The sequence below is a fragment of the Betta splendens genome, chromosome 2, assembly GCF_900634795.4.
Source record: "Betta splendens chromosome 2, fBetSpl5.4, whole genome shotgun sequence".
Taxonomy (NCBI): domain Eukaryota; kingdom Metazoa; phylum Chordata; class Actinopteri; order Anabantiformes; family Osphronemidae; genus Betta; species Betta splendens.
Genome location: NC_040882.2, coordinates 27394688 through 27416929, shown reverse-complemented (window position 1 = coordinate 27416929; position 22242 = coordinate 27394688). Strand labels below are relative to the sequence as shown.

Below are 22242 nucleotides of genomic sequence, written 5' to 3'. Positions count from 1 at the left end.
AGACTGGACAGGATCATCAAGAAGTCCAGCTCTGTCCTGGGCTGCACTCTGGACACGGTGCAGGAGGTGGGTGAGAGAAGGGTCCTGGCTAAACTGACATCCATCATGGACCAGGTCTCTTACCCACTGGAGGACTCACTGTCTGCTCTGGAGAGCAGCTTCAGTAGCAGACTGATCCACCCTCGCTGTGTGAAGGAGAGATATCGTAGATCCTTCCTACCTGCTGCTGTCAGACTGTATAATCAGAACTGTTGACCACATCCCACCACAGTCACTCACCCACTGCATCAGTGGTTTATATAGCAACCTGCTCTGCACAGTATTTGTGTAAATCTGTGAACAATCATGTATAATGTTACCGGTACAAATCTTATACCCATTACTGTGCAATAACCCTGCAATGACCTCATACTCACTCTAACTGTACTGTACTGCTTTGTACTGTGCCAACACAAACTGTTCTGTACCTGTATTCTCGCTCATCTGTACTGCTGTTGTGAGAAGTAATTTCCCCACTGCGGGACTATTAAAGGTTTTCTTATTCTTATTCTTGACAACTCTTCAGATACTGTTGTCGTTATTTATTTATTTATTTATTATTTAATTATTATTTATTTTAACCTGTTCATTCAAAGCCACAAACTGTAGAGAGGCTGTGGTTGAGAACAGACTGTGTCACAGTCACACTGAGCATAAACCGTGTGATGAAGTAGACGCTGAGGTCTGAACTGTGAGACGTCAACAGCCGCGTGGTTAAAAACAACACGTGTCTTTATTTAGCTTTTGACAGAACCAGCAGGTTGTAGATGGTTTAAATGGGCTGAAGATCACAGAGCAAAGTCACTGTGAATACAATCATATGAAAAGATACTCAAAATACATGTTTGCTCTCGTTTCTCACGTTTTGCTTTGCACTGAGGAAAACACAGCATTTGACAACTACAAACAGAGATGATTCATGTTTGTTCACATCATCATCTAATACAACAGGAACAGGCTGTGTTTGTTTCATCACGCTGTTTTAATTGGTTGAGCTCCAGTCACAGATGTTCTGTACGAGTTTACATCTTTACATCGTTTTTATTTTGTGTCCCTCCAAAGTGAAGCCATGTCAGCGGCAGCAGAATCACCATGACGACGGTGGAAGCTGCTCTGACGACGTGGAGATGATAGAGGTGGTCTGAGCAGAACCGGGGTTGTGTCTGGTCAGAGCGACGGTCTGTGAAAGACAGAAAGGAAAATCTGCTGTGACTCCTTTTGTTAGCTGACAATGTTAAACGAGTAAATAAATCCACTGTTTCACATTTATTGTTTTTCTTGTCTCACCTGTGACAAGCAGCCTCCGCCCGCTGACCGTCCAGCTCCAGACACCTGACACCTGTACAGGCCTTCATGGGTCTTAGAGACCCTGAGCAGAGACAGGGTTCCTGTGGAGCTGGTGCTGATGAAGACGTCGTCCTGGTAGAAGACAGCTGGGACGGCGCTGGGTGAGGAGCTGAGCCTGCAGCGAAGGGAGGCAGCTTCTCCCTGGGTCACAGGAAGGACGGGAGCCTCCAGGACCACAGCGAGGGCTGGAGGACAGGAAATCACAAGACGGCGGTGATCATGACTCTAACCTTTACCCTCACATCACATCCACCAGTGGCCCCTGCAGTACGACAGTATTTGCATTCAAATGGACGCATTCATTTGAACGTATAGGCCTGGGCTTTAAACAGGCTGCAGCTCTCTCCTCTGTGACATCTACCTGTGACGCTCAACCAGCTCTCTGCTGACTCTCCTGCTCCAGAGTTGCTGCACTTGTAGAAGCCTTGATCCGATGTGGAAACTCTGTGGATGATCATGGGTGATGAGCTGCTGCTCACCAAACGTCCGTCTTTATAGAAATCCGTTCTGAGCTTTGAGTCGGTTCCTTGTTTCCTGCAGCTCAGAGTTACGTCTTGTCCCTCAGTCACAGGACGAGCAGGAGCCTCCAGGACCACACCACCCCCTGACAACAACACTGCTCAATACAGTATTTGATCACATTAAAACAAATCCTGTTCAGGTCAGGTGCATTTAAAGTCACATGATTAAGCTCAAACTTTAAGTAGGTGAAATATTATCACATCACTGATCTTCTGTTCTTCCTCAGCTGTTAGCTTAGCATTAGTTCATTGTTAGCTTAGCATTAGTTCAGTAGCTTCAAGTGAAACACATTTTAAATAACCAATGTGGTCGACAGAGCAGCCGGTTGATGGAGTGACAGATGGAGTGTGATGAGGCAAAGGGAACAAAGTGGTTCAACTGTTTTAATAAAAAAAAAAAAACAATGGACACTTGGTTTAAAAGAGGAAATTAAAAGGTCTAATGTCTGAATTCAAACATTATAAAACAAAACACAGCAAAAGAATATTCATGATTCAAGTTGTACAGACAGGTGAGCTTCACATCTGAACTTTGGTTCTAAATTATAATATATATCAAAAAAAATAAAAGCTACAAACCTACACGACGTCTACAACAGAAGATGAATAGACAAATCTAATTTCCTGTACAACCAAAGTAAACAACAGACATACAGTAACAGATGGTTATTATCGTTTGGACCCGTCCTGCTGAACATTGACCCTTCTGACCCGTCACCGGCTCCGTGGTTCTGTCTGACGAGCAGCTCTGTGCTGATTCTCCAGAGTCATGGATGCTGCACCTGTAGAGGCCTTCATCAGGTTTAAGGAGCCTCTACTTCAACCAGGAGCCGTCCTTTACAAAGCTGCTTCTGCAGAGCAGAGTCACAGGTTCCCTCTCCAGAACCACATGGACTGGACTCTCCAGGATCACAGAACGCACTGGTTACGGACATCAATACACTGAATGCAGCGTTTATTTACCCCCCAGGGAGAGAGTAAAAATGCAAATGAAGGAAGCTCAGTTATTATTATCTAGACTATTAATTACCAAACAGATTAAACTTAAACATTTATATTATCAATTATGTTTTTGAATGGCTTCACTTAATATCTTAAGTTAAGTAAAAGCAACATTTTATCACTCATTTTTAATTACATTTAGATCATTAAACCACTGTAATCGTCAAAAACAAAAGACACTCAAAACAAATGTATTATTGTTCAACTTTATTTTAAATTCCAAATAAGAATCTACCAGACTGGTCCAACAGCAGCGAGACCCTCTGCTTTGAATCTTGGCAAACTAAAACTAATGAAGGTATAAAAGACAGGGGAACATAGTTTCTAATGCATCAGTCATTTGAATATAATAAACAAAGGCCCCCATTGTAATGCACCTCCCAACCAGACATGCTGTAACTGTGCCATACAATGTACTATGTAGACAGTACATTATGTATGTTAATATTTATATATTGTAGCAAACAGTGTAACATCACAAACTAAGAAATTAAATATGAGAGGGAGATTTGCAGAGATATTCATCCTGATCGCACATTTTTTCTTCAGACAAAACTGCTTAGTTAAGATGTTCAATTAAAATTACATTAAAGTCCAGATGAGGGTTTATCAATAAAATTATCTCGTGTTTGTGTCTTTTATTTTGCTTCAGTAAAACTGCATCAAATTCAGTTTTTTTTTTTAAAAACTAGGAGTTTCATAAACAATGAGATCAAGATCAATAACATAGACCTCATCATTTAGATGCAAACAGTTTAATTTGAGGAGTTTGTTTTCTGTAGCCTAGAACACAGAAATAAAGTGAATTACAATCAATGCAATACAAATACAAACGAAGAATGCATTTATATGAAATCACTGTTGTGTTTCTAATAACCTTTTTATGAATAATAGATTTTTGTGCAGATACAGACAGCTTTACTTTTATTTAATACTGGTGTTCTAAGAATCATATGAATAAATGAAGTAACCTTAAATATAAATATAAAACATTTAAACAACATGAACACTGACCACAGAAGCTCATTCCTTCCTCGGGACGATAACAGCATATGTTGACTTGTTTGGATCTGAAACGTTTGTTGACCTGGAAACTGAAACGTAGGAAGAAAATAACGAGAACATCAGACTTTAACCGTTGATAAAAGTCTGTGAACGAAGGTCTCTGTTATTAGTAACGTTTCATCTGTCATGAGACATTAAGCAGATTCTTTCTGTAATTGCGTTCCAGACTTGAACCATCATGTGCTTTTCCAGTGTAGATTCTGAGGCTCCATCAGTGGTTCAACACGTCTGCATGCACTAATGTGTCACCTTTGTGCTGCATGATGACGTATCACCTGACTGAGGTTCTGCTGCATCTCAGGCTTCAGCTTTTTTAGCTCGTGTTTCACGGTTCCCTTCTCGTCATTCTCGTCATTCTTGTTCTTTTCATTGTTGTTTGTGGGGTCAAACCACCGGCTCTGAGACGACGTCTAAAAGCGGGTCCGCGTGGACCCAGACGGTGGTTTGGTCCACGCGGACCCGCTTTTAGCAGCATGTGTGAACATGTGGAGAAGACGTTTAAACGTGGTTCATCTGTTCTGCTCAAAAACCACACTTACAAACAGACACCGATGCTGAGTTACCTCACGTTACACAAAGACTTGGTCTCATATGAACGTGAGTTACATTAATAACAGATACTTACAGTTTAAACGTGACCGACACTAAAATGAGACCTCACTGGAACTTACCTCCCCTCTTTCTCTTTGCTGTGACAGTATAAGTATATTGCTGTGACAGTATAAGTCACATCATTTGGATAAGCTGTATTTTCCTCTGGACCTGAAAAGACCACAAATCATTTCTTTATTTATTCCAACACAAAATCAGAGTGAGAACGTTTTAATTTAAAAAATGGCCATAATCCTAAAAAATACACTAAATCAATTGCACCCAAACTATTTGTATAATACAGTAAGTACAAACAGAATTGTCTGTACTGTATGAAGGGATGGATGGACGGATGGACGGATGGACGGATGGATGGATGGACGGATGGATGGATGGATGGGATCCCAACCAGACATTGTGGTGGTGGACAAAGAACAGAGGAAAGCCGTAGTGGTGGATGTGGCAATACCAAGCGATGGCAACATCAGGAAAAAGGAACATGAGAAACTAGAGAAATACCAAGGGCTCAGAGAAGAACTGGAGAAGGCTTGGAAGGTGAAGGCCACAGTGGTGCCTGTGGTGATTGGAGCACTGGGAGCTGTGACCCCCAAACTGGAGGAGTGGCTACAACAGATCCCTGACTCTATTCAAATAAACTAGTATATATTATGATTATTATGGTTTGATGCAGCGTTAGCGTTCAATGTCTAAACAGTGTTTCTCAATGACATGGCTGCAGTGAATACTGAGACATCTGAGCAATTGGGTGAAATAATAATGAAAATAATAATATTAATAATAATAAATATTTGATTTGTTTACTTTAATAGACTGCACTGAATCTGCATTAAAGTTGGATGTGATACATGTTAAACTACTCTGACTCCATCACAACGGTCGCAAATTATGCAGCGTAGATCATGTGACCAGAACATTCTTTAAGAATTATCCTGTTTTACCTTAAAACATACTTTGTATTTCTGACGACTACTGTGTTTTCTGTACCTCTGTGTTTCCGACACTGTACAAGTCCGACCACTAGCAGCAGCACAACCAAAAACGTAAAGGTGAAGACAGCTGTTAACACAGGAAGGAGCCTGTTGGAGCCAGGACTTGGAGACGTCTGTGGATCATCTGCTGCTGTTGTCCCTTCAGAGGAAAGAGGAATATGTGCTGGTGAAAAATAAAGCTGGTTTAACTCAAAGTCAGCTAAAGGCACAGAGTGAAAAAACACAACTAAGTGTTTTGACAGAAAAGTCCAAATAATCCCTTTCCTCAACACAGCAGGAGGCTTTAGACAACCTATAAGAAAACCTCGTTTGTTCCCATAAAAACCAGCCATTATCGAACGGTGGAGGTTTTTTGCAGCTGCTCTTGGCCTCCAGTCCTTTGTGCACTTAACGAGTCTGTTCTTTACACGTGTGAAGTGAAACTAAGGAGGATTAATGTTGGTCTAAGTTTGCTCAGATTGAAGAAGCTGAAGAAACGTTTCTAAAGAAGTCGATTGTTACCCTGACATTCAAACAGGTTCACCTGGATGACGACAACCTCCACTGACAGCAGCAGTTCAGCTGTTTCCTTACCCTAACCCTAACCCTAACCCTGATTGATTACTGATGAGATGCAGGTGATGATAACAAGGACAGGAAGTAAAGCTGGATTGACTGGATGTGGACTAAGCAGGAAGTGGTAACAAAATAAAACCGGACATGACTGACAAACGTAACTAAGAAACATGAATTATGACACTTGTTTTGTTGTAATAAATGATGCAGCTCCAAGAAGCTGCTACATTTACATTTAGTCATGTAACATGTTTAAGGTGAAATACACACTCAAAATTTAACATTCAAAAAATCATGCATTTTAATATTTTTCATATATTATAAAATATTCAGTTGGTCTGACCTGTGACCTGCAGCCAACTCTCTGCTGATTCTCCCTGAGATCCTGAGATGCTGCACTTGTAGAATCCTCCATCAGACGCAGAGATGCTGTGAATGCTCATCTCTCCTGTATAAGTCGTCCTAATGAGGCTGCCGTCTTTGTAGAAGTCAGCTGGGAGGTTGGAGGGGGATCCTTTCCTCCTGCAGCTCAGACTCACAGCTTCTCCCTCCACCACAGGCAGAGCAGGACTCACCAGGATCACGTCAGCAGCTCAACAACAAAGCAGACAGTGTTAAACAGGAGCCTGATGTTTGACACAGTCGTACAGTCCTATTATTTAAACACATGGATCAGATCAGAATGTATCACACATCACATGTGACAACATGAGCTGTTGAACCCACCAGTGATGCTGATGTTGACAGATTTGCTCCTGTTTCCTCCTTCATCCTCACAAACATATTCGCCACTGTGTGAAACATAGGCAGGTTTAATGATCATTGATCCTGTTGATGTTTCCCATCGATCAGAACCTGAGGAGTCCGTTTTCATCACTCTCCAATCAGCTGCTTCATCAAAACCAGCACAACTTAAGGAGATGGATTCATAATCAAAGAACTGCAGCCTGTTTGGATCAATGAGGAGAGAAGCTCCACCTGAAACACACACAAACGGAGATTTAACCTGTGTGGAAAATAATAAAGTGTATAAAGGAGTTTCTAGATATTAAGTTTAAAAGTAATTTATTCATATTTATACATTTCCTTCAGTTAATCAGTCACTTACTTCCTTCCTGAAAGCTGTGAATTGGTTTCTGAACTGTGAGAAACAACAACGTTTGAAAGACTGGAGAAACAACAGATACACATCAGATACAATTATACTGAGCACAGAGTAAAAACAGATCATGTACAGGACAGTACATGAACCTGAGCTCAAACCCAGTTCTTTCACTGTAATGTGACTGCTAATGCTGATGGTTAGCAAAATAAGAGTCAGAGTCAATATCATATATTGGCTGAAACTCTACAGTAAGTGGAGGCAGGACTCACCCCACGCTGCTCTGACTGCTGTGACCTTCATGCTGCCTGGTTGTGAGTGACGTTCTACAGAGAAGGTGGTGATGAAGAAGAACCTCCTCTTCCTGCAGGAGACGCTGTTTCTACCTATTATAGTGTCACAGTGCTATCAGAACTACTAAAAGCAAAGAGGAGATGGTGGACAAGTGATGAAATAGGAGGCACAATAGGAAGAAAAAACTGAACTGAACCCAGAGCAGGTTGTACGAGCATCCTACACGATGACACAAGGGTTAGATCCTGTGATCCAGGTGGAGAAAGTTGACTTGAGGGGACTTGTCAGTTGGTCCTGTAAAGACCATGTCCAGACTCATGTGAACTGGTCTTGACAAGAGCAATTTATCTGTGCAACATTTCTGCAAGCCAGTACATATATTCATTACTGTGCAAAAACCCTCCAATGACCTTATACTCACTGTACCTGTACTGTACTGCGTTGCACTGTGCAAAACACAAACTGTTCTGTCTCTGTGTTCTCTAAATCTGTACTTTGCTGTTGTGTGAAGTAATTTCCCCACTGTGGGACTTTTAAGGGTTTTTCTTATCTGTTACAGAAACATGTAACAAACAGACTTCACAGAGCAACTAGACTACAACCAGTACACTTACTAAACTCTGCCCCCTTCTGACCCCGTCCCCATCCTGCTGGACTCTATGATGCACTCATAGACCAGTCATAGTTCTATTTTACATACATTTAACAGGCTGAGAAAGGGAAGGGAGCAAGATAGAGTACAATCAAGTGAAAAGTCATGTCTGCACATGTTTAGCCTTTATTTGAATTGAGTGAAGTGTCCAGTAGCAGCATAGTGAGCACCTTGAAACAACCCTATTAGCTCTAACGCATAGAAAACAGTCTTTCTTCAATAAGAGATGTATTAGAAAAACAACACACATACAGTAGTACTATAAAAGTGATGGGTTTATCAAATAAACTAAATGTTTTATGCCACTGTTATGTTTCTAATATGTTTTGAAAATTTTTGATTTGATATTTGCATGGAAACTTTAACACATAGTCAGGTTAGTTAACTTTTTTCTTCATTCACACATTACACAGATTAAATAAGAAGAATTTGAAAAAGAAGAAATTGTTTTCTTGTGAATTTTTTTAACAGTCACAAATATTGTTTAAAAGAAAACTACACAGATTTTCAATAAGAGTTGACCAAAACAATGTTGGGTAGTTTTTAAGATTGCACGCTTTTTTTTTCACGCTTTGATTCCTTCACAATTTATATGCAGGGAAGTTATCAGTCATTCCTCCTCCTTGACTTGCGGCTTATTTACTATGGGCTCACAAACTACAACTAGTGCTTCCTGGTGTCCTCTGTACCTGCCCTCAGCAACAGTCGAGCTGAGAGGGGGCGGAGCCAGCCTGCTGGACCGAGACTGCTGTCTGCCATTGTTTTTCCTCGCATACGCATACAGTGGGAGCAAAGTGAATAGCGTTTTCACTGTAGTACCGTCGAGTCGCCACGGTGCAGTAAGTGCGTTGCTGACTAAAGATTTTTAATCCTGCAGCCGGCTGAAAAAAATCAGGACGCTAGTCTCGCTTTAACCACCAGGTGGCGCAGCATTGATTAGAAGCCTCCAAAGCACTACAGTGTAACTGAGGTTCGACTGTTCATTACTTGCTCTAACACACATATAGTGTATTACACCAAACCTATGTTACTATGAAGAATCAGTTGTGTGTTCAAATGTGGGGAGTATGAAGCGCAACAACTCACTTTCAAATATCGTCAAATTGAGTCATTATCCAGTATCTAGTGATTCTACAGTACCATTCCTATATCCTTCGTTAGTCCAGTCGTTAGGCTGAATGACTGTTGTCTTGGCTGAGTTTGAGTTTGATCCGTTTTTATTGCTTTTACTATGCAGTTTTTTTCTTCTGTACCTTGTTTTCATTCTCCTCCGCTTTTTCGTGTCTTTAAATAGCAGACGTCTCATACACACCCACGGCTCTAACATCTGATACAATATATTGGCTTCACATAATTCCATGGCTTTGCAGCCATGCATCTTAACCACTAGGCCAACCAAGACTTGATCATTGCTTGTTCTACAAGAGGCCATATGACACAGTCAACTACGATGTTTTAGGACCAAAAGTGGGAGTCATTCGCCACCTACAGGCCAAAAGGATGTAACACACTCTCTCGCACAGTGCTGACAAGGTGCTGACGCAGCAGACTCGAAGCAAACCCCGGTGGGGGCCGACACTTTTAATTGCTGCAGCAGAGATGCATCATGTCTCTGCGCTGAACGAAGCACTGAATCTAACAGACAAACGCTCAGACATTGCTTTACATTTTTAACAAAAGGTTATATTGCCAGTCCATCGCAGGGCGACCACAGACAGACAACCATTCACACACACACTCACACCTACGGGCAATTCAGAACAATTAACCTAATACATGTGTACCTCTACCAGGTTCTAATAGATCCTCTAACAGATCATCTAACAGAGCTGTAGAATATATGTTTGCACCGTTTTGCTCATATTTTTATATTAGATTATTATTATTATTATTTAGAGATTAAATAAGAAAAATAAGATATCCTCTTGCACAATAATTTGGCTTTCTGGCATTTTTCTTTCGAAGGTTATCTGCCATGAAAAGTTCACTGTCATGAACAGATAATGCTTTGTGTTTGTAATGTTGGCAAAAGTCTGACAATGGTCTCGTTGATGAACTAAACTGGAGAAACCTGAACCACCACCCGCGTTCATCATTATACAGTCAAATACAACATAAGTCGTGAGCTAATTCTGTCTCTGCAATTTTAAGTTTGCACCTAAAATGTTAAAGTTGCTACACCATTATGACGTTTACTGGATATGATCTGATTATAGGGCGGCACAGTGAAGCGGTGGGTAGCACTCTCCTGGGTTCGATTCCTGAGGGCGGACTGGGTGTCTTTCTGTGTGGAGTTTGCATGTTCGTGTGTTCTGTGTTGGCGTGCGTTCTCTCCGGGTTCTCCCGCTTCAAAAAGGGTTGATTGGTCACTGTAAATTGCCTGTAGGTGTGAGTGTATCCCATGCACCACCCACAATCCCATGTAGATTAAGCAGTAGATGATGAAACAAGCTTAAGATTTGCTCCAAACTCAGCAGCCACTTTAAATAAAGAGGTGAATCTCATTAATTTGTACTCAACACTCAGTAAGTGCATCAATTGGATGACTCACCCTCAACTGACAAAATTCCATTCCTTCAAGTTCAGACCTCCTTTTACCAGTGTATTAACCTTAGATCCTGGCTTTGTGCTTGTGTCTATTATCCTGGAATTTAAGGAAAGGAATGAGGAAATGTTTAAGGAAACATATAAGGAAATTCATTCCCTACCTAAACTTTGAATAATCAACTCTTATACTGAATATACACACAGACATGTTGCATTGCAGCGGACTATTTGTTGCAATAATATAGGTACTAATTGTGCACTACTATATTTATTCACTTTAATTTTAGCAAAAAGATGAACACTGAACTAGAAGATCCGACATACAGCAAGCCTTTAATTTGACAGCAACAGTTGAGAGGAAAAACTCCCTCTGTAACGAGGAAGAAACCTCCAGCAGAACCAGGCTGGATGTGGGCGGCCATCTGCCTCGACCGGTTGGGGTGAGAGGACAGAGAGAGAGAGAAAAGCACAGCAACAACAACAAGCAACAACAGAGCACAGGCAGGATGGTTGGACCAGAGACTGGACTGGACACAGGTGGGGGGGTTGGATGCACAGCTGCCTATCACAGACCCGTAGCTCTGAGTCTGAGATGGTTCCTGTAACTAACAATCATTGCCAGTGACCTGAACCATCTCTAACTATAAGCTTTATCAAAAAGGAAGGTTTTAAGCCTGATTTTAAAGGTGGAGATTGTGTCAGCTTCTCGAACCTGAAGAGGGAGCTGGTTCCAGAGGAGAGGAGCTTGGTAGCTAAAAGCTCTGCCCCCCGTTCTACATTTAAAGACTCTAGGAACCACAAGTAGCCCAGCGCTCTGAGAACAAAGTGTTCTGCTGGGAGCATAAGGAACTATGAGGTCTTTAAGATAAGAAGGAGCTTTATCATTGAGTACTTTGTAGGTGAGTAGGAGAATTTTAAATTCTATCCTACATTTTACAGGCAGCCAGTGCAGAGAAGCTAATGTAGGAGAAATGTGATCTCTCTTTCTAAGTCCTGTCAGAACTCTGGCTGCAGCATTTTGAATAAGATGTAGGCTTTTTAAGGAGCTGTTAAGACATCCTATGAGTAAGGAGTTACAGTAGTCCAGCCTAGAGGTAACAAATGCATGGATCAGTTTCTCTGCATCACTCTGAGAGAGGATGCTTCTGATTTTAGCTATATTTCTAAGATGGAAGTAGGTGGTTCTGGAGATTTGTTTAATGTATGATGTAAAAGAGAGATCCTGGTCAAAGATGACACCAAGATTCCTCACAGTAGAATCTGAAGCTAATGTTATGCCATCCAGGGTGGCTATCTGACTCAATAGTGTCTCTCTCAGATTTTTAGGCCCAACAATAAGAAATACAGTTTTATCTGAAATTAATTGAAGTAGGTTTTGGGACATCCAGGATTTGATGTCTTTTAAACAACTTTGAATTTTGACTAGTTGATCTGTTTCATTTGGTTCCACAGACATATATAGCTGAGTATCATCTGCATAACAATGAAAATTTATAGAATGCTTCCTAATGATATCACCTACAGTACATGTATAGACTGAACAGAATTAGACCAAGCACAGAACCCTGTGGTACTCCATAGCTAATCCTTGTGCATGTGGAGAATTTGTCATTAATATGAACAAACTGGAATCTGTTCAATAAATAGGATTTAAACCATCCCAATGCTGTTCCTTTAATCCTGATTCTATGTTCTAGTGTCTGTAATAGAATGTTATGATCAATTGTATCAAATGCAGCACTAAGATCTAACAGGACAAGGACAGAAACTAGACCATTGTCTGAAGCTAATAGAAGATCATTAACCAGAGCTGTTTCTGTGCTATGATGTTTTCTAAATCCTGACTGAAAATCTTCGTACAGGTTACTCCCACTCAGGTGGTCAGATAATTGTTTAGCCACAATTTTTTCAAGAATCTTGAAAATAAAGGGTAAATTTGAAATGGGTCTATAGTTGGCTAGTTCTCCAGGGTCCAGAGTAGGTTTTTTCAATAAAGGTTTGACCACAGCCACCTTAAAAGCCTGTGGTACATAGACTAGTTGTAAAGATTAATTGATTTGATTTAATATGGACGAGATGATTAAAGGCTCTGTAAGTAAGACAGAGGACTTATACTAAAAGTCCTCTGTAAATTTATTAAAGTTGTTGGATCTAGACAGTGATTTCTGTCAATTAGAGGTAGTCACTGCTGAATGTTTCCTTTACTGGTGATATTTTTATTATTAGTAGTAGTAGTTAGCTCATCTTTGTCCTTGATGCTTGCTCTGTGCAGAAACTATTTCCCAATGAATCAGTGACCATGGCCTCAGTTAAGGAGGAATAACATGTTTTTCTAGCAGCACAAAGTGCTTTTTTAGACATATTAGACTGTCCTTCCATGCAATGCAGTTTACCTTTATTTTGTTGAAACGCCACTGCCTTTCTAGTTGTCTGGTCCTGTGCTTTAGCCTCACAAACTGTGGTCTGTCTGTGAGGTAGTTGATGGTTCAAACAGCCAGATGTTGGTCCACACCTGCCACCTACAGCTTCCTCCGCAGCAGTGACGGCTGGATGGTGTTGAAAGCACTGGAGAAGTGAAAAAAACATGACTATACAAGTGCTCCCAGTGGGCTCCAGGTGAGACAGGCCCAATGCTGCAGGTAGATCAGGGGTGGACAGTCCTGGTCCTTGGGGGCTGACGTCCCTGCTGGTTTTCCAACTCTCCCTGCTGATCACCTTCATCAAGTGTCACTTAGCTTTTTCACCTGCTGATTGACGGAACACACCTGATTGAGGTGATCAGTGGTAACTGGGGCAGATAGAGTTGGTGAGTGGTGTGTTGCATATGAATTTACAAAAATTATTATTAGCCATGATTTTAAGCATATTGACCTCAGTGAGATCAGTCATAACCACACAGGTTAGTACAGTATTTATCTATTTCTTTTTTTACTTTCACTTAGGCTTGATGGACAGCTCCACGTGTGCAGCAGGCTGCAGGACTATTGTTGGGTGCAAAGTGTGCACTGAGCTGTGGCAGAATGGGTCAACGCTGCCTGAAATGGATGGAGGAGCCTGTGTACACAGGTTTTGTCTGCAGCCCTTGAGTTGTTTAAGTAAGTGTTTAAGTAAAAATAAAATTGCCACTTTATTTATTGTGTGATTAATTAAGTAACAGATTTATCTTTTCCTTTACAGACGATATCAACTAAGATCAAACTGTCTTCGGGTTAAGTTGCCCAGAAGATAAAATACATAGATCAGACATCCGTTTTCTCGTTAAACTTGCTATAAGCGAAAAAGGGAATTTATTCAAAGCACTGTGTTAAAAACCAATAAACCATCTGAACATAGTTTTTTTCAAAATCAGGCAAAGAAATTAATTTGAAGCTTTTCCTGTTTTCGAGAAATTGGCTATTTTTCTGGTTTTCCCATCTTTTAATCTGGTGGGGAAAATGTGGGAAGGTGAACACGGAGGAGATGCTAACTCCAGACAGAGAGGCCCCAGTCCTCCTCGGGAATGGAACCCAGGACCTTCTTGCTGTGAGGTGATAGTGCTTCGGTTATCAGGTTCATGAACATAAAACACTGGATCATTTTCCATATTACACACATTACAGCATTTTGTCTGATTCATCAGGTGTCCTTTATCTGATTTAAACTTAAATACAAAAAAATTCTTTAATATTATATGAAACATTATTTGTCTAAATATTATATTAAACAGAATATTTGTGTTATTCGTTAGTTTTTCCTTGATGTGGCTACTTGTTCCCAGCAGCCTAGAAAACATAGAAAACTAATTAATTGACAATTAATGGTTGGTATAGATGGTTTATGATTCTCTTTTCAACACAACTATTATGACAAAACACAGAATTAGATTCCACATAGATCCATTTAAAAATAAAATGTTAACAGTTCCTAATATGATTATATATATTTTTATTATTAAACTCTAGAAAAGTGTAATTTGTTTTCACTGATGATTCTTACCTGAATCTGGTGTCTCAGAAGAAAAGCATCCAACTATATGTAAAGACAGGAAACAAACTCAATCAAACCCTGTGACTGTCACAAACGCAGCTGCTCATGGCCACAGCACTCTGTACAGAGGCAGTGGAGCGGTGGCAGGGACCGTATTCAGCCACTAGATGTCGCTGTGTCTCTTAGTGGGGAGTGTGACTGCGCTACGACGCTCTATTTAAGACACATCTGGTGCCGGAGGCGGGTATTGAACCGAAGACCTTCTGCTTCCCAGCTCCACCCACTGAGCTGCTGTACCACATCATGCATGTCTATTCAAATGAGCTGTGATGATGTTATTATTATGGTGCTACATGTCTCAACACTGTTTCTGTGGCTGCAGTGAACAGAAAACCACAGGTCAGAGTCTGAGCGAGTGGATGAGATCAATAATAAATACTGTATCACAGCTTTGTTTAAAATAGCAGCATGTATGAAGTGAGTGTGTCTTCAACCCACAGTTTGACCTAAAGCTCGTAGAGTCTGATCAACTTTAAAGTTCTACAACTGCAAACAAAGACGTGTAGGTTGTAGGTGAGAGAAACAGACAGACACAATGATCTGCACTTTAATAGTGACTGGAGATGATCCAGCGTAGGAGCTCTGTCTCTTCCAGTCATTCTATGTGTTGAACCATGAATCAAACCTTTAGTCATTTTGACCTTTTGACAACGTCTGTGTTTTCTGTACCTCTGTGTTTCCGACAGTGAAGGAGTCCCACCACCAGCATCATCATCATCATCATCATCATCATCATCATCACAGCCACACGCAGGAAGAAGAAGACAGGACTCTGAGACGTCTGTGGATCAAACGCTGGCGTCATCTCTTCAGAGGAAGGAGGAATAAATGCTGCTGAAAAAACAAGCAGCTTTAATCCAGTTTGTTTATACAAACCCCATTCTTCAAGTCAACTAAGGGCGCAGCAGTAGAAATCATCTGTATGAACAGCACCAGCACAAGCTTCAGTAGCAGTGAACAACTCATCAGGTCCAGAATCAGCAGCACGTCTCCATTTAAAACACAAAGGCTGGAGACAACAACGTTCACGTTCTGGACCCAGAAGACGAGTTTGACTGGAGTCAGATGAACATCCATCCATCAACAAGGAGACAAGGAGCCTCTGTTCATCATCTGTAGATCAACTATGACGACCCTGGACCCGTGGAGGAGGTTTCACACCTTCACTCACAGCAGCACTTTAGCTTCTCTGAGCTAAAGCTGCTACTGTAGGTTTACATTTAGTGATGTAGTAACATGTTGCATATACACAAACACCTGATTGATGAACATATAATATTCATATTCAACAATAATTCAATTATTATTGGTTTAAGCATTAGTTTGTGTCACCTGTTACTGCACAAACAGCTGCTCAAACAGACAGAAACAACTGAAAACGCTTCATAGTTCACATCTTTATGTAGTTGATAGATCACACTGTGAGTCTCACCCTCAAGTGGACCCACCATCCGCAGGAGGAACCATAAGGGGCCGGTGCAAAGTGGATTGGGCAGCAGTCGAAGGCGGGAGCCTAGGCGCCCCAATCCCTGGATAACCAATCTGGCTATTGGGACATGGAATGTCACGTCACTGGGGGGAAAGGAGCCTGAGCTTGTGCTGGAGGTCGAGCGGTACCGGCTAGAAACAGTCGGAACACTCACCTCCACACACAGCCTGGGCTCTGGAACGCAACTCCTAGAGAGGGGCTGGACCCTCTTCTACTCTGGAGTTGCCTGCGGTAAGAGGCGGCGGGCTGGTGTGGGCTTGCTCATAGCTCCCCAGCTTAGTCGCCATGTGTTGGAGTTTTCCCCGGTGGACGAGAGGGTCGCTTCCCTGCGCCTTCGGGTGGGGGATAGGTCACTCACCGTCATTTGTGCTTATGGGCCAAATGGTAGTGTGGAGTACCCGGCCTTCTTGGGGTCCCTGGAGGGAGTGTTGGAAAGCGCTTTAACTGGGGACCCCATCGTTCTTCGGGGAGATTTCAATGCCCACGTAGGTAACGACAGTGATACCTGGAGAGGCGTGATTGGGAGAAAGGGCCTCCCTGATCTAAATCCGAATGGTGTTATGTTATTGGACTTCTGTGCTAGACACAGTTTGACCATAACAAACACCATGTTCGAACACATGTCCATCGGTGCACATGGCACCAGGACACCCTAGGCCGGAGGTCGATGATAGACTTTGTAGTCGTTTCACCTGACCTTCGGCCATATGTTTTGGACACTCGGGTGAAGAGAGGGGCTGAGCTGTCAACTGATCACCACCTGGTGGTGAGTAGGATCCGCTGGCAGAGAAGGAGGCTGGAACGACTTGGCAGGCCCAAACGTATTGTGAGGGTCTGTTGGGAACGCCTGGCTGAACCCTCTGTCAGACGGACCTTTAACTCACACCTCCGGGAGAGCTTCGACCAGATTCCAAGGGAGGTGGGAGACATAGAGTCCGAGTGGACCATGTTCTCCGTCTCCATCGTCAACGCGGCCGTTCGGAGCTGTGGACGCAGTGTCTCCGGTGCCTGTCGTGGTGGTAATCCCCGAACCCGGTGGTGGACGCCGGAGGTAAGGGACACCATCAAGCTGAAGAAGGAGTCCTACCAGGTATGGTTGACCTGTAGGACTCCTGAGGCAGCTGATGGGTACCGGCAGGCCAAGCGTGCTGCAGCCCGTGCCGTTGCGGAGGCAAAAACTCGGGCTTGGGAGGAGTTCGGGGAGGCCATGGAGGAGGACTATCGCTCGGCCTCAAAGAGATTCTGGCAAACCGTCCGGCGCCTCAGGAGGGGGAAGCAGTTCTTTACCAACTCTGTTTTCAGTGGAGGTGGGGAGCTGTTGACCTCAACTGGGGATGTTATCGGACGGTGGAAGGAGTACTTTGAGGATCTCCTCAACCCCTCCGACATGCCTTCTGCTGAGGAAGCAGAGGCAGGGGACTCAGAGGCGGACTCGCCCATCACCCAGGCTGAGGTCACCGAGGTAGTTGGTAAGCTCCTCGGTGGCAGAGCAGCGGGGGTGGATGAGATCCGTCCTGAGTACCTCAAGTCTCTGGATGTTGTGGGGCTGTCTTGGGTGACACGCCTCTGCAACATCGCGTGGAGGAGGGGGACAGTTCCTCTGGACTGGACAACCGGGGTGGTTGTCCCTCTTTACAAAAAGGGGGACAGGAGAGTGTGTTCCAACTATAGGGGGATCACACTTCTCAGCCTCCCTGGGAAAGTCTATGCCAGGGTACTGGAGAGGAGAATTCGGCCGATAGTCGAACCTCGGATACAGGAGGAACCATGTGGTTTTCGGCCTGGTCATGGAACGCTGGACCAGCTTTATACCCTCAGCAGGGTGCTTGAGGGTTTGTGGGAGTTTGCCCAACCAGTCTACATGTGCTTTGTGGATCTGGAGAAGGCATTCGACCGTGTCCCTCGTGACATCCTGTGGGGGGTGCTCCGGGAGTATGGAGTCCAGGGCCCTTTGCTAAGGGCTGTTCGGTCTCTGTACAACCGGAGCAGGAGCTTGGTTCGCATTGCCAGCAATAAGTCAGACCTGTTCCCGGTGCATGTTGGACTTCGGCAGGGCTGCCCTTTGTCACCGGTTCTGTTCATTATTTTTATGGACAAAAGTTCTAGGCGCAGCCAGGGGCCGGAGGGGGTCTGGTTTGGGGACCACAGGATAGCATCTCTGCTTTTTGCAGATGATGTTGTCCTGTTGGCTTCATCAGGCCAGGACCTCCAGTGTGCGCTGGTGCGGTTTGCAGCTGAGTGTGAAGCGGCTGGGATGAGAATCAGTTCCTCCAAATCTGAGGCCATGGTTCTCGACCGGAAAAAGGTGGTTTGCTCTCTCCAGGTTGGAGAAGAGTTCCTGCCTCAAGTGGAGGAGTTTAAGTATCTTGGGGTCTTGTTCACGAGTGAGGGAAGGAAGGAGCGTGAGTTTGACAGACGGATCGGTGCGGCGGCTGCAGTAATGCGGTCGGTGTATCGGTCCGTCGTGGTGAAGAGGGAGCTGAGCCAATAGGCAAAGCTCTCAACTTACCGGTCAATCTACGTTCCTACCCTCACCTATGGTCATGAGCTTTGGGTCATGACCAGGGGCAAGGTCACGGATACAAGCGGCTGGAAGGAGCTTCCTCCGCAGGGTGGCTGGGCGCTCCCTTAGAGATAAGGTGAGGAGCTCTGTCACCGTGAGGAGCTCGGAGTAGAGTCGCTGCTCCTCCACATCGAGAGGAGCCAGTTGAGGTGGCTCGGGCATCTAGTTCGAATGCCTCCTGGACGCCTCCCTGGGGAGGTGTTCCGGGCATGTCCCACCGGTAGGAGGCCCCAAGGAAGACCCAGGACTCGCTGGAGAGACTACGTCTCTGTGGCCTGGGAACGCCTTGGGGTCCCACCGGAAGAGCTGGAGGAAGTGTCCGGGGAGAAGGAAGTCTGGAACTCTCTGCTCAGACTGCTGCCCCCGCGACCCAGCCCCGGATAAAGCGGTAGAAAATGGATGGATGGATGTGAGTCTCACCTTTGACCTGCAGCCAACTCTCTGCTGATTCTCCCTGAGATCCTGAGATGCTGCACTTGTAGAATCCTCCATCAGACGCAGAGATGCTGTGAATGCTCATCTCTCCTGTATAAGTCGTCCTGATGAGGCTGCCGTCTTTGTAGAAGTCAGCTGGGAGGTTGGAGGGGGATCCTTTCCTCCTGCAGCTCAGACTCACAGCTTCTCCCTCCACCACAGGCAGAGCAGGACTCACCAGGATCACGTCAGCAGCTCAACAACAAAGCAGACAGCGTTAAACAGGACCCTGATGTTTGACACAGTCGTACAGTCCTATTATTTAAACACATGGATCAGATCAGAATGTATCACACATCACATGTGACAACATGAGCCGTTGAACCCACTAGTGATGCTGATGTTGACAGATCTGCTCCTGTTTCCTCCTTCATCCTCACAAACATATTCTCCACTGTGTGAAAAATAGGCAGGTTTAATGATCATTGATCCTGTTGATGTTTCCCATTGATCAGAACCTGAGGAGTCCGTTTTCATCACTCTCCAATCAGCTGCTTCATCAAAACCAGCACAACTTAAGGAGATGGATTCATAATCAAAGAACTGCAGCCTGTTTGGATCAATGTGAAGAGAAGCTCCACCTGAAACACACACAAACAGAGATTTAACCTGTGTGAAAGTAATATGTTAATGTTCACACATGTCCTTCAGTGAATCACTCACTGACCTCCTTCCTGCAGGTTGAAACTGTTCTGACTCTGAACCGTGAGCAGCAGCAACGTGTGAAACACTGGAAACGAGAATTACACATAGAAAAACACATGATGTACAATAACGCACAACATGAAGCTCTTAGTGTAAAAGAGTCTGAGCTGCTGATGTGTGAAGGTTAGGAAAATAAAAGCCTCATAGATCAGTTTAAAGCTGTAAGTGGAGGCAGGACTCACCCCACGCTGCTCTGACTGCTGTGACCTTCATGCTGCCTGGTTGTGACTGACGTTCAACAGAGAAGCTGATGATGAAGAAGAACCTCCTCTTCCTCAGCAGGAGACGCTGGTTTCAGCGTTCAGGCTGTTTCTGCCTGTTTGGTGATTCAGAACTGGTTCATACCAGTTAATACCAGTAGGTTGTTGTGGCTGAGGACATGTATGTGTGTGTAGAGCAGCTGGTGCCTTGCTCATGGGTGGAGCAGCAGAGGAAGGGGACGGTTCCTATTGGCTGCAGAGTTTGACATGAATGCGTTTCAGTCTCACTCTAGTTGAGTTCAATTGATGAACTGAGGAAAGTTTGAACTATTAGGTTAAACAGACGCGTTTGCTAAAGTCAGGACCAGAACTTCCAAAAGCTGTTTGACCCAGTTTGATGCTCAGAGGCTGCTTGGATGGTTCAGTTCAGCTGCTGTCGTTAGCGTCTCTGCTAAACAACACGTCAAAAACTAAACATCCAGAGATCAGTGAACGCATCTTAAAGTATCAGTATCTGAGTAGAGCCTCAGACTGAGACTCAACAGTAATACAGCACCACCTACATTTAGTTCAAGATTCAAAAAACATTATTAATTCCAGAGGGAAATTATTTTGCACACTTTGATCGCTGTCACAGATGGAGGTACAAACAAGAAGGACGGGTGTTTAAAAATAGAACGCTAACAAATCTACACACACTAACATCTAATTACTAGCTAAAGTTTAATAACAGTTTTTCTCGCTTTAGTACAATTCTCAGTTCAGAATGAAATTTTCAAAACTATTTGTTCAATCTTCACATCATGATGTCACATGTGCAGATCATATAAGCAGTTTCTCACTACTTTGAACAATGTACCAAATGCTTTGGTACATGCATTTAAATGATTATGTACAATTCCCAGCTCTTTGCTACATTATCAATTGTTTATGTCATGTTGATCAAAATGCATTATATAGTTCACTGTGCAATAGTCTGACTCCTCAAAACATCTAGTCATTAGTTCATCGTATAAGTCATTAACTGCAAAATGGTTGACCAAGTTGTCAACCATTGACATGTGACAAACATATTTTTATACATCTCCGATTATATGTTCTTTTACTAAATCTGTCCTGATTTGGTAAATTGCTCTCAGGTGACTTGACTTTCTCTAACAAAGGTGCATCTCATTAACCATCAACTGGCAAGTATATATATATATATATATATATATATATATATATATATATATATACTTGCCAGTTGATGGTTAATGAGATGCACCTTTGTTAGAGAAAGTCAAGTCACCTGAGAGCAATTTACCAAATCAGGACAGATATATATATATATATATATATATATATATATATATATATATATATATATATATATATATATATATATATATATATATATGGCTGGAGCACAACACAATGTTCTATGTCTGACAATGGTTTGCTTACTCATATTCCCATACTGTAATTGGTCCATACAACACAGAGCATCTTATCACCTTTCTAGAAACTCTCTACAGAGATCTCAAACCTAAAGAAGAGAGGGGTCAGAGTGGAGATCACCTGCCAAAGTATGTGATAGTTTGGGAGAATGTGAGTTTTCATCACTCCAACATCATCAGGCATCAGGATGGAAAGTTATGATCACCAGCCACGTAAACAAATGACCCTCCTGGCTTCCATTATCCAGTCTCTTGCAATCAAACAAAAAGGTGAAACATTTTGCAGTAATTTTCATCCAAACTTTAGCCATAGTTTATGTCAGAACCTCCCTCCAAAGTAATATTGACAACATGACTAAGTAATTTGACTGGCTTGTTCGTAGACAATGACACGTTCAATGACATAAAGACTTAGATTTGAGAGATGAACTAAAGATTTTGAGCAAGTTACAGGCTTTTGCAAGAAATCCATAGTGTTTTGCTGTTTGTACAAATTGTTCTGAGAAATGCTCACACATATTTGCAAACTTCAATTCTGATCTGAGAATTGTACTAAAGCAACTAAGAAAAACTGAAAAAAAGCAATAGACACTTGATTTAAAGCAGGAAATTACAAGTCTA

The 22242-nt window shown here is 42.9% G+C and overlaps 1 protein-coding gene across 1 annotated transcript; it reads right to left on the bottom strand.

Annotated features, from left to right (window-relative positions):
• Window positions 1-1213: 1213 nt before the first annotated feature.
• LOC114843750 (Fc receptor-like B) lies at window positions 1214-20384 on the bottom strand. Its single transcript, XM_055503012.1, has 6 exons — window positions 20165-20384; window positions 19945-20007; window positions 6857-7108; window positions 6462-6722; window positions 1748-2002; window positions 1214-1571 (listed from the first exon to the last, which is right to left on the bottom strand). Exons 1-6 carry the CDS (start codon window positions 20193-20195, stop codon window positions 1306-1308), a joined length of 1128 nt encoding a protein of 375 aa, XP_055358987.1. The 5' UTR covers window positions 20196-20384; the 3' UTR covers window positions 1214-1305.
• Window positions 20385-22242: the final 1858 nt, after the last annotated feature.

What these genes read in the sequence shown, in the direction of transcription:
- LOC114843750 (XM_055503012.1), bottom strand. Translation starts at nt 20,195, where the DNA reads ATGAAGGTCACAGCAGTCAGAGCAGCGTGGG. An exon ending in TTTCAACCTGCAGGAAGGAG is followed by an intron (nt 7,109 to 19,944) that starts GTCAGTGAGTGA and finishes TGTGTGTTTCAG; the next exon opens with GTGGAGCTTCTCTCCTCATT. An exon ending in TGTCAACATCAGCATCACTG is followed by an intron (nt 6,723 to 6,856) that starts GTGGGTTCAACA and finishes TTTGTTGTTGAG; the next exon opens with CTGCTGACGTGATCCTGGTG.